This window comes from Lithobates pipiens, unplaced genomic scaffold (assembly GCF_037356315.1).
Source record: "Lithobates pipiens isolate NorthernLeopardFrog02 unplaced genomic scaffold, aLitPip1_a1.2 Scaffold_13, whole genome shotgun sequence".
Lineage (NCBI taxonomy): Eukaryota > Metazoa > Chordata > Amphibia > Anura > Ranidae > Lithobates > Lithobates pipiens.
The window spans coordinates 279,602,640-279,615,941 of NW_027507718.1; the positions used below are offsets into that span (position 1 = coordinate 279,602,640).

At 41.9% G+C, this 13,302-nt stretch overlaps 1 protein-coding gene across 1 annotated transcript in view; it reads left to right on the top strand.

Annotated features, from left to right (window-relative positions):
• GSTCD (glutathione S-transferase C-terminal domain containing) overlaps positions 1-13,302 on the top strand; it is a 257,832-nt gene that overhangs the window by 118,509 nt on the left and 126,021 nt on the right. The window contains exon 5 of the mRNA XM_077476668.1: positions 12,872-12,965. Coding sequence (XP_077332794.1) covers positions 12,872-12,965 — 94 coding nt within the window. The remainder of the gene's footprint in view (positions 1-12,871; positions 12,966-13,302) is intronic.

Genomic DNA, 13,302 nt, shown 5'->3' on the forward strand with positions numbered 1-13,302 from the left:
GTACTCACCCTATGGTCCATACCAACGGACCTTATTTTGTACAGTAAACTTTTATGGGGAACTTTGTCAAATGCTTTTGCAAAATCAATATACACCACGTCTAGGGGCCTTCCTTTATCTAGATGGCAGCTCACCTCCTCATAGAAGGTTAATAGATTGCTTTGGCAAGAACGATTCCTTATGAATCCATGCTGATTACTGCTAATGATACCGTTCTCATTACTAAAATCTTGTATATAGTCACTTCTCATCACATCCAAGAGCTTACATACTATTGATGTTAGGCTAACTGCTCTGTAATTCCCAGGGATGTATTTGGGGCCCTTTTTAAATATTGGTGCTACATTGGCTTTTCTCCAATCAGCTGGTACCATTCTAGTCAGTAGACTGTCAGTAAAAATTAGGAACAATGGTCTGGCAATTACTTGACTGAGTTCCCTAAGTACCCTCGGGTGCAAGCCATCTGGTCCCGGTGATTTATTAATGTTAAGTTTACCAAGTCTAATTTTAATTCTGTCCTCTGTTAACCATGGAGGTGCTTCCTGTGATGTGTCATGAGGATAAACATTGCAGTTTTGGTTACTGAAGCCTCTCAATTCCCTTGTGAAGACTGAGGAGAAGAATACATTTAATACCTTCGCCATCTCCCCATCCTTTATAACCAGATGTCCTTCCTCATTCTTTATGGAGCCAATATGGTCTGTCCTCCCTTTTTTACTGTTTACATACTTAAAGAATTTCTGAATTTCTTGGGAATTTTTTTGCTCTCCTCCACTATGTGTCTTTCATGTTCTATCTTAGCCATACTTATTGCACCCTTACATTTCTTGTTGCATTCTTTTTCGTCCACAAGTTTTGATTACCCGTTTTTGTGTATATTTTAATATTTAAGATATAGTTTTTTTTTAATCTAAATTATACATACAAGTGAACTGATTGGAGGTTTGTTTTGTTTAATAAATGTTTAAATGTAAGAAATTTTCTGTATCACTTATTACTTAAGGCTGCTTTCACACTGGAGCGGGCAAGCATTGGCGGTAAAACGCTGCTAGTTTTAGCGGCGCTATTCGGCTGCTAGCGGGGCACTTATAACCCAGCTAGCGGCCGAGGAAGGGGTTAAATGCACCTGTGAAGTGCCGCATCGCATTGCAGACACTTCAGCAGCGGTGCCCATTCATTTCAATGGGCAGGAGAGGTGGAAGGAGCGGTATACACCAATCCAAAGATGCTGCTTGCAGGACATTTTATAACGTCCTGCCAGCGCATCACCTCAGTGTGAAAGCACTCGGGCTTTAACACAGACTGCAGGGTAGCCATTTTGCAGGCACTTTACAGGCGCTATTTTTAGCCCAAAAGCGCCTGAAAAACGACTCAGTGTGAAAGGTGTCTGTTAGATTTTATGAGATGAAGGGGAAAAAAAAAATCAGCCTAACATATCGGCCCAAAAAAATAGGCATCATATATTGGCCATCGGCCTCCCTGATTTCTAAATATCAGCATCGGCCAGAGAAAAACCCATATCGGTCAACCTCTAAAGAATATACAAATGTATCTACTCTTTTAGGGATGCACTGAAATTTCAGCCGCCGAAACATATCGGCCGAAAATGGCCCTTTCGGCAAAAAGCCGAAAGAGAATTTTTGCCGATACTGGTGCCGAAAATGGGGCAGGCCTGCTGGGCTTGGCCCCGCCTTCGGTGCCGCCCATCAGGGGGTGTCAGTCCGTCTTTACTCTCTCCTCCTCTCCTCCCTCCCTCCTCACCCTTGCTGCAGGCAGCCCGTGGAGTCTCGCTGTAAAGTCCCCCTCTCCCCAGCAGTGGCTGCATATGGCTCCTCAGCCGATGTGTAAATCGGCTGTGCAGGAGCTCGGGCACGCTGTTTACTGTGAAAGTGAAAGCAAGGGAGAGATGTCTAGCAGTGTGTGCTGTGCTCTCTGCCTCCCCCTAGAGTGCAGTACCCAGCATAGAGCAGAGCTGCAGCTGCCAATTTTTAAAAAGACTGTCTATATATATATATATATAAATATGTTTGTATGCCTCTGTGTGTGCATGTGTGTGTTAGGTGTGTGTGTGTGTGTTATATGTGTGCATGTTTATATGTGTGTGTGTGTGCGCATGTATGTGTTTTATATGTGTATGTTTGTGTGTGTATGTTTATGTGTGTGTGTGTGTGTGTGTGTGTGTGTGTGTGTGTTTTTATATGTGTGTGTTTATATGGACTGGTGAGGCTGCATATGATGTGCATTGGTGAGGCTGCATTGATCTCCTGTAGCGTGTCCGCAGTCTCTTACCATCTCCTGTACCATGCCTGCAGTCTCTGACCATCTCCTTTACCATGCCTGCAGTCTCTGACCATCTCCTATACCATGCCTGCAGTCTCTGACCATCTCCTGTACCATGCCTGCAGTCTCTGAGCATCTCCTGTACCATGCCTGCAGTCTCTGAGCATCTCCTGTACCATGCCTGCAGTCTCTGAGCATCTCCTGTACCATGCCTGCAGTCTCTGAGCATCTCCTGTACCATGCCTGCAGTCTCTGAGCATCTCCTGTACCATGCCAACAGTCTCTGACCATCTCCTGTAGCATGTCTGCAGTCTCTGACAATCTCTTGTACCATGCCTGCAGTCTCTGACCATCTCCTGTACCATGCCTGCAGTCTCCCACCATCTCCTGTACCATGCCTGCAGTCTCTGACCATCTCCTGTAGCATGTCCGCAGTCTCTGACCATCTCCTGTCCCATGCCTGCAGTCTCTGACCATCTCCTGTCCCATGCCTGCAGTCTCTGACCATCTCCTGTACCATGCCTGCAGTCTCTGATCATCTCTTGTACCATGCCTGCAGTCTCTGACCATCTCCTGTAGCATGTATGCAGTCTCTGACCATCTCCTGTAGCATGTCTGCAGTCTCTGACCATCTCCTGTAGCATGTCTGCAGTCTCTGACCATCTCCTGTAACATGTCTGCAGTCTCTGACCATCTCCTGTAGCATGTCTGCAGTCTCTGACCATCTCCTGTAGCACGTCTGCAGTCTCTGACCATCTCCTGTACCATGCCTGCAGTCTCTGATCATCTCTTGTACCATGCCTGCAGTCTCTGACCATCTCCTGTAGCATGTCTGCAGTCTCTGACCATCTCCTGTAGCATGTCTGCAGTCTCTGACCATCTCCTGTAACATGTCTGCAGTCTCTGACCATCTCCTGTAGCATGTCTGCAGTCTCTGACCATCTCCTGTAGCATGTCTGCAGTCTCTGACCATCTCCTGTAGCATGTCTGTAGTCTCTGACCATCTCCTGTAGCATGTCTGCAGTCTCTGACCATCTCCTGTAGCATGTCTGCAGTCTCTGACCATCTACTGTAGCATGTCTGCAGTCTCTGACCATCTCCTGTACCATGTCTGCAGTCTCTGACCATCTCCTGTAGCATGTCTGTAGTCTCTGACCATCTCCTGTAGCATATCTGCAGTCTCTGACCATCTCCTGTAGCATGTCTGCAGTCTCTGACCATCTCCTGTAGCATGTCCCCAGTCTCTGACCATCTCCTGTATAAAAATATTTTTTAAAAACAGTAAATTTCGGTATCAGTGCTGGTTTTCGGGCTCAAGGAAGATTTATTTTTGGTATCGGTTTCGGCACCAAAAAACCCATTCGGTGCATCCCTATACTCTTTATCATATAAAATGATTGCCTCTGCATTTGATTATTACTGGATTTAGTAATAACTCGAGCTGTGAAAGGTAGGTGCAAATCAGCACGAAGTCCACTCAGACTCCTGTAGCACACAATGCCAATCTGAAAATGAGGATTGGGCACCGCTGGTATCATCCACAAGAAAGTTTGTTGGAGACTTCTCAGACAGAACACTGTTCTGCCATGGTGTTCTAGCTGAGCAGCCTCCTTTAAAGTTTCTTGTGGATGATACCAGTGGTATATGACCCTCTTTTTCAACTGGCATAGAATAGGGGTGCTGTGACTGCACAGAGAGGAGCAGGATCTCTAGGAGGAGTCATATCCTTCTCTCTGCTACTGAGGCGGGGGAAGGGGAGCGGAAAGGAGGAGGCTGTAGCAGTTGTAGGAAAAGGTGCAAGTTCCACATGAAATTGCCTGGTGGGCTGAATTTGGCGCACGGGCCTTGTGTTGGACATATTTGCTCTAGGGTAAAAAGGTTGAGAAAGACTGTACTAGAGTATAGAAAGTTCAGATTAAATATCTTATACAGTACCGTGCAAAAGTTTTAGGCAGGCATACAAAAATGTTGTTAATTAAGAATGCTCTCAGAAACAGAAGTGTTAATAGTTTATTTTTTTTTATCAGTTAACTAAATGAAAAGTAAATGAACAAAATAGAAATCCAAATGAAATCCTATATTTGGCATGACCACCCTTTGCATTCAAGCATGCATCATGCATTTTTAGGTTCACTTGCATACAGTTTTTGTTTTGTTTTTTAGGTTGTTGTTCCAAACATTTTGGAGAACTAACCACAGGTCCTCTGTGGACTCGGGCTGCATCAGATCTTTCTGCCTTTTCGTGTAATCCCAGGCAGACTCAAGGTTGCTTAGATCAGGGCTCTGTGGGAGCCAAACCATCACTTGCACGACCCCTTGTTCTTCTTTACACTGAAGAGAGTTCTTTATGACATTGGCTGTATGTTTAGGGTCTTTGTTATTCTGCAGAATAAATTTGGGGCTAATCACACGCCTCCCTCGTTTTTATGGCATGATGGAAAAATATTTGCAGGAATCTTGACTTTTTGTCTTGGTGTGGGGCAACTGCAAAAGTGAACTTGTAAGCAGTATCTACTACATATGACACTTTCTGTATTTCACTGTGAAAGATCAGTTAAATTGGTTGATTCTGTTATCAATCATCTATCATATGGCCTGCATGATTTCAATGAATGGAGGCATTTTGTGGAAGAACAAGTGAACTGACTTTGTACTACGCAACATCAGTAGAGTTAGTTAACTGTTAACACATAACAGTTTGTACTCTCTAAAAATAGGGGGAGTCTTTATTTTTACATTAATCTTCTTGTGTTTATAACAGACGTGATGAAGTAAAGCCCATTCTGCCTTTTATATTGAATGATGCTTTATCCTTTTTAAATCCATTTCAAAAGAGCCTTATGACTCATGCCTGGTTTGTGAAACATCAACACTGTGGATGTCTTCTGTTGTTATTTTGTTAAATAACAACTCCTAACCAGATGCTAATGAATGCAATATGCACTGCATTCCAGGATTTTTATTGATGTACTTTCTGGCTGAAACTTAAAGCACTGTATTAAAAATATTATTTGAGAAACATAAATGTTAGTATTACAGAAAGTAAAGCACTGTCGCAAGGTTTCCCAAAGTTTTTCTTGCACCGCTAACACACCCCAGTTTTCTTTGTACCACTTAAAGGCATAGCCACATTTATATACCATCTTCATTGTAACTTTGCTTTATCTGTATTGACTTTTTCTGCATAGTCTTGATTAGTAATTTGTCCAAAATGCATACAGAAGGAGTTCTGAATTAAAATGAATGGGGGTCCAGTCAGTAAAAAACATTTCCGGGAAGAGGTTTGTGAGAAATAATTTCAAAGGGTAACACATGAAGGACATAGCCACTTGCTGAATTCTTCTTTTTAAGGGCTTTTCCTGTCCATTGCTTTTACAAGAGAGTTCATAAAGCAAAACATGAATTTCCACTGCAGCAGTCTTCAGCATTCATCTTCCTTTCAAAGAGCAAACAACAGTCTCCTGGTCTTTAGTCAGATCCCATAGACCATGACACAGTACCACTCAGTAGCTCTCTCAGAAGCTTGGTGCATTTTATTGGCAGCCCCTTGCTGCTCTGGCTCCTTTCTGTACTCCTGGACAGAGACCTCCTCTGTCTGCTGGGGTGGATCCCAGAACCCTGGTCAGGTCTCTCCTAAAAGCCCAGAACACACCTGCCCAATTAGTGTGCTGGTGGTCCTCAAAACAGGGACCTTTGATTGGAGATTTTAACCCACCCAGATCTCTAAGAAATCTCCAGGCCCCAGGTGCCAAACTAGCTTTTACCAACTGATGAGGAAACTGAAAAGTCAGTTTCCTTTAAATGATACAAGTTCCCTGGAGCCACTCAACCCGCCTGGATGAGAATCCTGGGTCATTAACTCTTTTCACACTGTGGCAGGGCACAGAACTGCCAAAGGTCCAAATCTCATGTTTGTGTTATATCTTAAATCCCTCACATCAAACCAACCCCTTACTTCACAGTTCCCCCCTTACATCAGTTCCCTCAGGCTTCCCCTTCACTTCACACCCCTCTTCACATCACAATCCTTCCCCTCCGATAGTTATATCACAGTCCCTCCCCACTGTCCTCAGATCCCCCTTCAGATCGCAGCTCCCCTTTACTTTACATCAGTGTTCTCGGTCCCCTCCTTAGGTCACAGCCTTCCCTTCATATCCGTGTCACCCCCTTTAAATTAACCCCCCCCCTTTACATCACAGCCCCCTCTTCATAGTCCCACCTTACACAGAAAGGCAGTGTTTGGGAGACACAGCAGATCTGGATAAGAATTAACAAACTTTGCATGCTAACAATGGGGTAACTGGTTGCTCGGTCTGCCCTGTGTTCTAGCAACCAGTCACTTGCTTGTTAATAGAATAGTTGGGCAGCTTCCTCCCTCCGTTCATGCTCGCCGCTCCTCGTACTCTTTGTCCTGCTGTGAGAATGGTGGAAGAGGGAAGGGGGGGTTGTAACAACCTGGATTGGACACCCGGGCTGCTAAGTGGCAATCCAGATAGGACTGTCACTCGGTCCTGACTAGGGTTCATCATCATTAGTGATACTTGTCATGCTGCTGTCTATTTCCCTTTGGGTTTCTTATAGGAAATCCTTTCACTCCCTTTTAAAATATGCCCCACACTTAGCCCCCAAGAGAGTGGCTTTCTTTTATAAAGACATTGCCTTCTCCAAAATGTCCCAGAAACCCAAAGAAGCACACCCAGTACAAAGCCTAAATTGACACCATTGTTCCTGTCACTGAATGACCATTCTAGATTGAACACATATTGCTTGCAGGGCTGTTCTTAAATTGTTTTAGAAATTTTGAGCTTTGAGAATTTTTGTTTTCCTTGTTTTGTTTTTTTCACTGGAGTACTACTAGTGGTACACATTGCACCCATTGGGAACCATTTGACTGTAGGATATGATGATCAGTGGAACTTTTATAGTGGAACTAAACTCACCTATACTTTCCCGCCAAAGAAGCTGACATCCTAAGCTTGGTTTGAGCTGCAATTGCCATTGTGCTGCAGATATGATCAGCCATTTGATGGCTTGACAGTTCAGTTGAGAGCACAAGCTACTGTAACAGTTATCATTAATGGCATGCAATGTATGTAATTGTTTTGAGAAACCATTACACTGATGGGTTTAGTGCCACTTTAATTTTAGCTAAAGGTAACAACAGGGACAGCAAATAAGCAATACACACCACTTACCCGTAACTCTTATGCAGCAATGTCTGGGCCACATATTGCTTCTGTAGCCAGGTAGCCAGAATGGATAGTGAGAAAAGCATTTCCTGCAATGCTGCACTAGTTATCTGCTATATTAGCAAGAGGAGGGATCTGCTGAGCAGGAAGAGTTCAATGGACTGAGTTAGGCAGCACTGCAGGAACTGTAGTCCAGAGGAAAGATACTCTATGGTAATCAGCAGCATTTTAACCTCATTTCCCAGAGAACAATTGCCAGGAGGAGTGGAAAGAGCTGCATTTTCTCAAGCTGTACAGAACACAGCTTCCTCTTGCCATGAGGGATAACGGAGAGTGCACATTGCTGTCCAGTGTGCACCACCACTGCATAACGGCAGACTGAGTAGTATCCCGATTGCTGAATCCAGTTGTGGCAACAGCCAGAGTCACCTGGGTGCAGAGCAGAGAGTAGACTAATCGCTGTGTGTGACGGGATGGTGAGCTACCATATCACAGGGACTGGTAAGCTGCTGCTTTGGTGGTTTACCATCTGCTGCTAGAGAGACTGCTTCTGAATTTTCAGTGTAAATGGGACTGCGCTTTTGTGGCTGGCAGCCTCTGTACTACATAGGGAGACCTGGGCATATTCTCAGTGACCCCTTCAGGGGTAAGCTCTACACTTCCATACAGTATGGAGTGAGATGGGGATACAGCTGCAGTATGCAGGTGAGCGGAGGGGCCGGTGAGGATGGAGCTTCTGGAAAGTGACAATCCCTATTATATGAATGTCTTTTCCTGTTTTTATTCTGACACCTATAGCTGATATTTTTGAATTGGAAATTGTACAAAAAAAAAAGAATGGGGCCCTCCACTTGACTTGAAATATGTGACCAATTTAATTTGGACACCACGCTTCACAGGCTTGTTTCTGCTACTAAAAGCTTTTTATCTGCATATATACTTTGCTTACTTTTTGCTTCTTCTATAACTAGCCGCCTTCTTGTGTAAGCATAGCAAATCTTATTAGGATGGCTAAAGAGATTACCATGTAAAATATTTAAACCCTAGAGAACACACATTTCAAAACATAGTGTATAGTGTTTCTTGCAAGTAGAAATAAACCAAATATTGTTCTTCCAAGAAAAGCGCAGTATGGTGGTACTAAAAAATAAATGGTCAAGATAGGATAATAAGGAGGCATCACTGAAGATTGGTTACTTTGTCCTTAAAAAAAAAAATAGAACCTAAAAGGAGACATGATATATAAAAATGCATATTTTTGCCACAAACAGTGGCCTAAGGCAGCCCAAAGACGATCCTTTTTTAATTTTTTTTTAGTTTGACCAAATAATCCGATTCCACGATCCACACATTCGAGGTAGATGGGGGAATCCTTTCTGCTGTGGTATTGTATTCTGCCACTGATCATTCAGGAAAAACCCAACAGGCTGGTTGCCCTTGCTAAACCAGCCAAATTCCAATCTGTGTATGGCCGGCGTAAAGTGATTGTAAACCCATGAGTTTTATTTTTTTTAAATAACAAACATGTCATACTTACCTGCTATGTGCAATGGTTTTGCACAGAGCAGCCCTGATCCTCCTCTTCTCGGGTCCATGCTTTGTACCTCGTGATGCTTAGATACTGGGATTTTCTTTCCTCCATTAGAATATAATAATATTATCTAATATCTGCTACATTTTGTTTTTTTCTACACATTAAAGAAGGGGGGAGGGGTGGGACTTTAAATGAAGCACCACAAGGTGCTTCCATCCCGGTAGTGTATACGAACTGGAAGGAGGTTTGGGACTTTAAATGAAGCGATTGAATAGTGGAGGTGAGTTATAAATACATAATATACAATTGATGACATACATCATAAAAAATATTTATTGATTTAATATGTAGTACAAAGCACATGTAAAAAGCATAAACATGATGAACAGATTAGTACAAGCATAGTACCATAAGATCAGGGTAATAGACAATATTTATATGGGTAGATACCTTGGTAGATGAATACCATGGCAACCCGCCCAAAACTGGCACATGTACCCACATGGTGGATATATATATGTATATCTATAAAAAAATAAATAAATATATTTAAACAAATCTTTCCCAAATGTTGTACAATATGGAAACAGGTTGCTGAATAGAGATCAGTGTCAGGCCATATGGAATATTTAACTGTAGCATCAAGTGTAGCTCGACACGTTTCGTGGATTTTTCCACTCGTCAGGAGCAGATGCATCGATAGTTCCTATGGAATATATATAGTAAAGATATAATATGTCATTATTTGAAAACATATAAAATATCTATAGACGGCTCACCAAACGCACTCACCAACCCTAACAGCAACCGCAATGCATGGTGACTGGCCAAGGGCAAGCCGCGGCTATATATCCCACCGCGGGAGCTGAGGCAGCATAATATAAAATTGCAACATCCGGTAGTCACAAAGTAGGTGGAATGTGACCGGGAGAACTTCCTGTAATGAGAAGTGATGGTGTGTAATAAATGAAACCGAAATGTCTGAAAACAACACGTATTAGTTTAAGTGTGTGTGTGAACATGTGATTAAAAAAATGTGTGTGAGTGAGTGAATGAATCAAATAGTGAGCCCAATATAAACTAACCAAAAAATAATATATATATTTGTAATAAAGTATAATGTGCAAAGTAAAAAGTGTCCAAAAGAATATAAAAGTAAGAGTATGTGTGATGTGGTGGATGTGTGCAAAAACATGAATGTAAGTAAATGTGAAAATGCAAAAAATAAAATAAAAAATGAAGCTGAACAGCAAAACTGCAAAAATACAAAGAAGAAAAATCATACCATGGTGTCACAACAGAGCGCTACCAACGAATGGATGTGCATTCACCCCCAGAGGGAGACTGGCCATATGAACAGCCAGCTCCAAATGGGGGATGTTGAAATATGCTGCCAACACCACACAGTGAGCCAATGGAGAAGGTGGGGCCACACCTGAGCTGAGTGAACACACTAATTTAAGTGTGTGTGTGAGCATGTGATTAGAAAAATGTGTGTGAGTGAGTGATTAAATCGAATAGTGAGCCCAATATAAACTAACCGAAAAATATATATATTTGTAATAAAGTATGATGTGCAAAGTAAAAAGTGTCCAAAAGAATGTGAAAGTAAGGGCATATGTGATGTGGTGAATGTGTGCAAAAACATAAATGTAAGTAAATGTGAAAATGCAAAAAATGAAAATAATAAAAATAAATAAAATAAAAAATAAAATAAAAAAGTGAAGCTGAACAACAAAACTGCAAAAAAAAAAAAAAAAGAGAGAAAGTCATACCATGGTGTCACAACAAAGCGCTACCAACGAATGGATGTGCATTCACCCCCAGAGGGGGACTGGCCATGTGAACAGCCAGCTCCAAATGGGGGATGTTAGAATATGCCACCAACGCCACACAGTGAGCCAATGGAGAAGGTGGGGCCACACCCAAACCGAGTGAACACTCAGCCGCAGGCGTGGAAACACCGCCACGGGGACACAGAATGTGATAACTGGGAGCCGGCATCATGACGTCATCACAGGCGTCAGATACTCGGCAAACCCGCCGCCACGCTAACAGCGTGATGGGCGTGGCGCCGATGCAAAGAGAGATGCCCGCCCAACACTCCCAGACACCTAAAGTGCGGGGGGAGGAGAGGGATGGCACAATGATTGCATCGCAGCTCCCGCGTTGGAAAAATAAAACCCACACAGACAAGCCCATGCGCCAAGCCAACCATGCAGGACAATGTACTGATGGGGTGGGGAGCATGGTAAGATATCTAAAGAGAGCCATCCATGTGGGAACCCTGGACCAGCATCAGGAATGCTGTCAGTGACAGCTGTATATATACCCTGTATCTACCCAAAATATATTAGTATAAATAACAATATAGGTAAATCTCATAGTTGTATAAATCATGACCAATGATGCCCTGAAAATAGAAACTAACCTCACACAGGGATGGCAGGGGGACACTGTCAATCCCAATTATGCAATCGCTTCCATCCCTCTATGATGCAAAAAAGAAGGGGGGAGGGGTGGGACTTTAAATGAAGCACCACAAGGTGCTTCCATCCCGGTAGTGTATACGAACTGGAAGGAGGTTTGGGACTTTAAATGAAGCGATTGAATAGTGGAGGTGAGTTATAAATACATAATATTCAATTGATGACATACATCATAAAAAATATTTATTGATTTAATATGTAGTACAAAGCACATGTAAAAAGCATAAACATGATGAACAGATTAGTACAAGCATAGTACCATAAGATCAGGGTAATAGACAATATTTATATGGGTAGATACCTTGGTAGATGAATACCATGGCAACCCGCCCAAAACTGGCACATGTACCCACATGGTGCATATATATATGTATATCTATAAAAAAAATATATATATTTAAACAAATCTTTCCCAAATGTTGTACATCACTTCTCATTACAGGAAGTTCTCCCGGTCACATTCCACCTACTTTGTGACTACCGAATGTTGCAATTTTATATTATGCTGCCTCAGCTCCCGCGGTGGGATATATATCCGCGGCTTGCCCTTGGCCAGTCACCATGCATTGCGGTTGCTGTTTGGGTTGGTGAGTGCGTTTGGTGAGCCATCTATAGATATTTTATATGTTTTCAAATAATGACATATTATATCTTTACTATATATATTCCATAGGAACTATTGATGCATCTGCTCCTGACGAGTGGAAAAATCCACGAAACGCGTCGAGCTACACTTGATGCTACAGTTAAATATTCCATATGGCCTGACACTGATCTCTATTCAGCAACCTGTTTCCATATTGTACAACATTTGGGAAAGATTTGTTTAAATATATATATATATTTTTTTTATAGATATACATATATATATCCACCATGTGGGTACATGTGCCAGTTTTGGGCAGGTTGCCATGGTATTCATCTACCAAGGTATCTACCCATATAAATATTGTCTATTACCCTGATCTTATGGTACTATGCTTGTACTAATCTGTTCATCATGTTTATGCTTTTTACATGTGCTTTGTACTACATATTAAATCAATAAATATTTTTTATGATGTATGTCATCAATTGAATATTATGTATTTATAACTCACCTCCACTATTCAATCGCTTCATTTAAAGTCCCAAACCTCCTTCCAGTTAGTTTTTCTACACATTAGGACGATCTAGAGGCACACCATAATTCAGCCAACACTGCTTCGTTATGCCTCTGTTCAGGTATAACAATACCTACTTTTATTAAGCCTTACCCAGAAAATGATGACCGATCATAGCTATTGAAAAGCATTGTAGAAGAAATGTTCTTCTTTTAATGTATTACCTCTGAAACTCTTATTTCTCATGTTTGTATTTTTTTATATTTACTTCTACAGGAAAATGGCATTGAGGCCATGTTTTCTTTTCATCCATGTCCAGCCCCAACCATTGACTGGGAAAGTCTTCCTGCAGCTGTGAGCCCAGCACAAGGTTAGTATCAGTCTTTGTCCTGTTCTCTATTTTTTTCTGTTTCAAATTTAAAAAAAAAAGCACTTTAGTTTCACCAAAGAATTGTATATAGAAATGTAGCCAAGTAAAAGTGGAGGGGTTACTCATATCTGTCAGTCACACATTAGCATTAATCTTCCAGTGATCCATGCAAAAATGGTAGCTAGAACCTGGTTGGTTGAATTGGCCAATATTTGAAGTTTTATACAGAAGTTATTGGAATGCTGTCATTTAAGATATTCTGTAAAAATTGAGGAAGGGAAAGTTGGAGTTGTCGCAGATTTCAACTGTTATTTTTAAACATAAGTTTTAAACCACT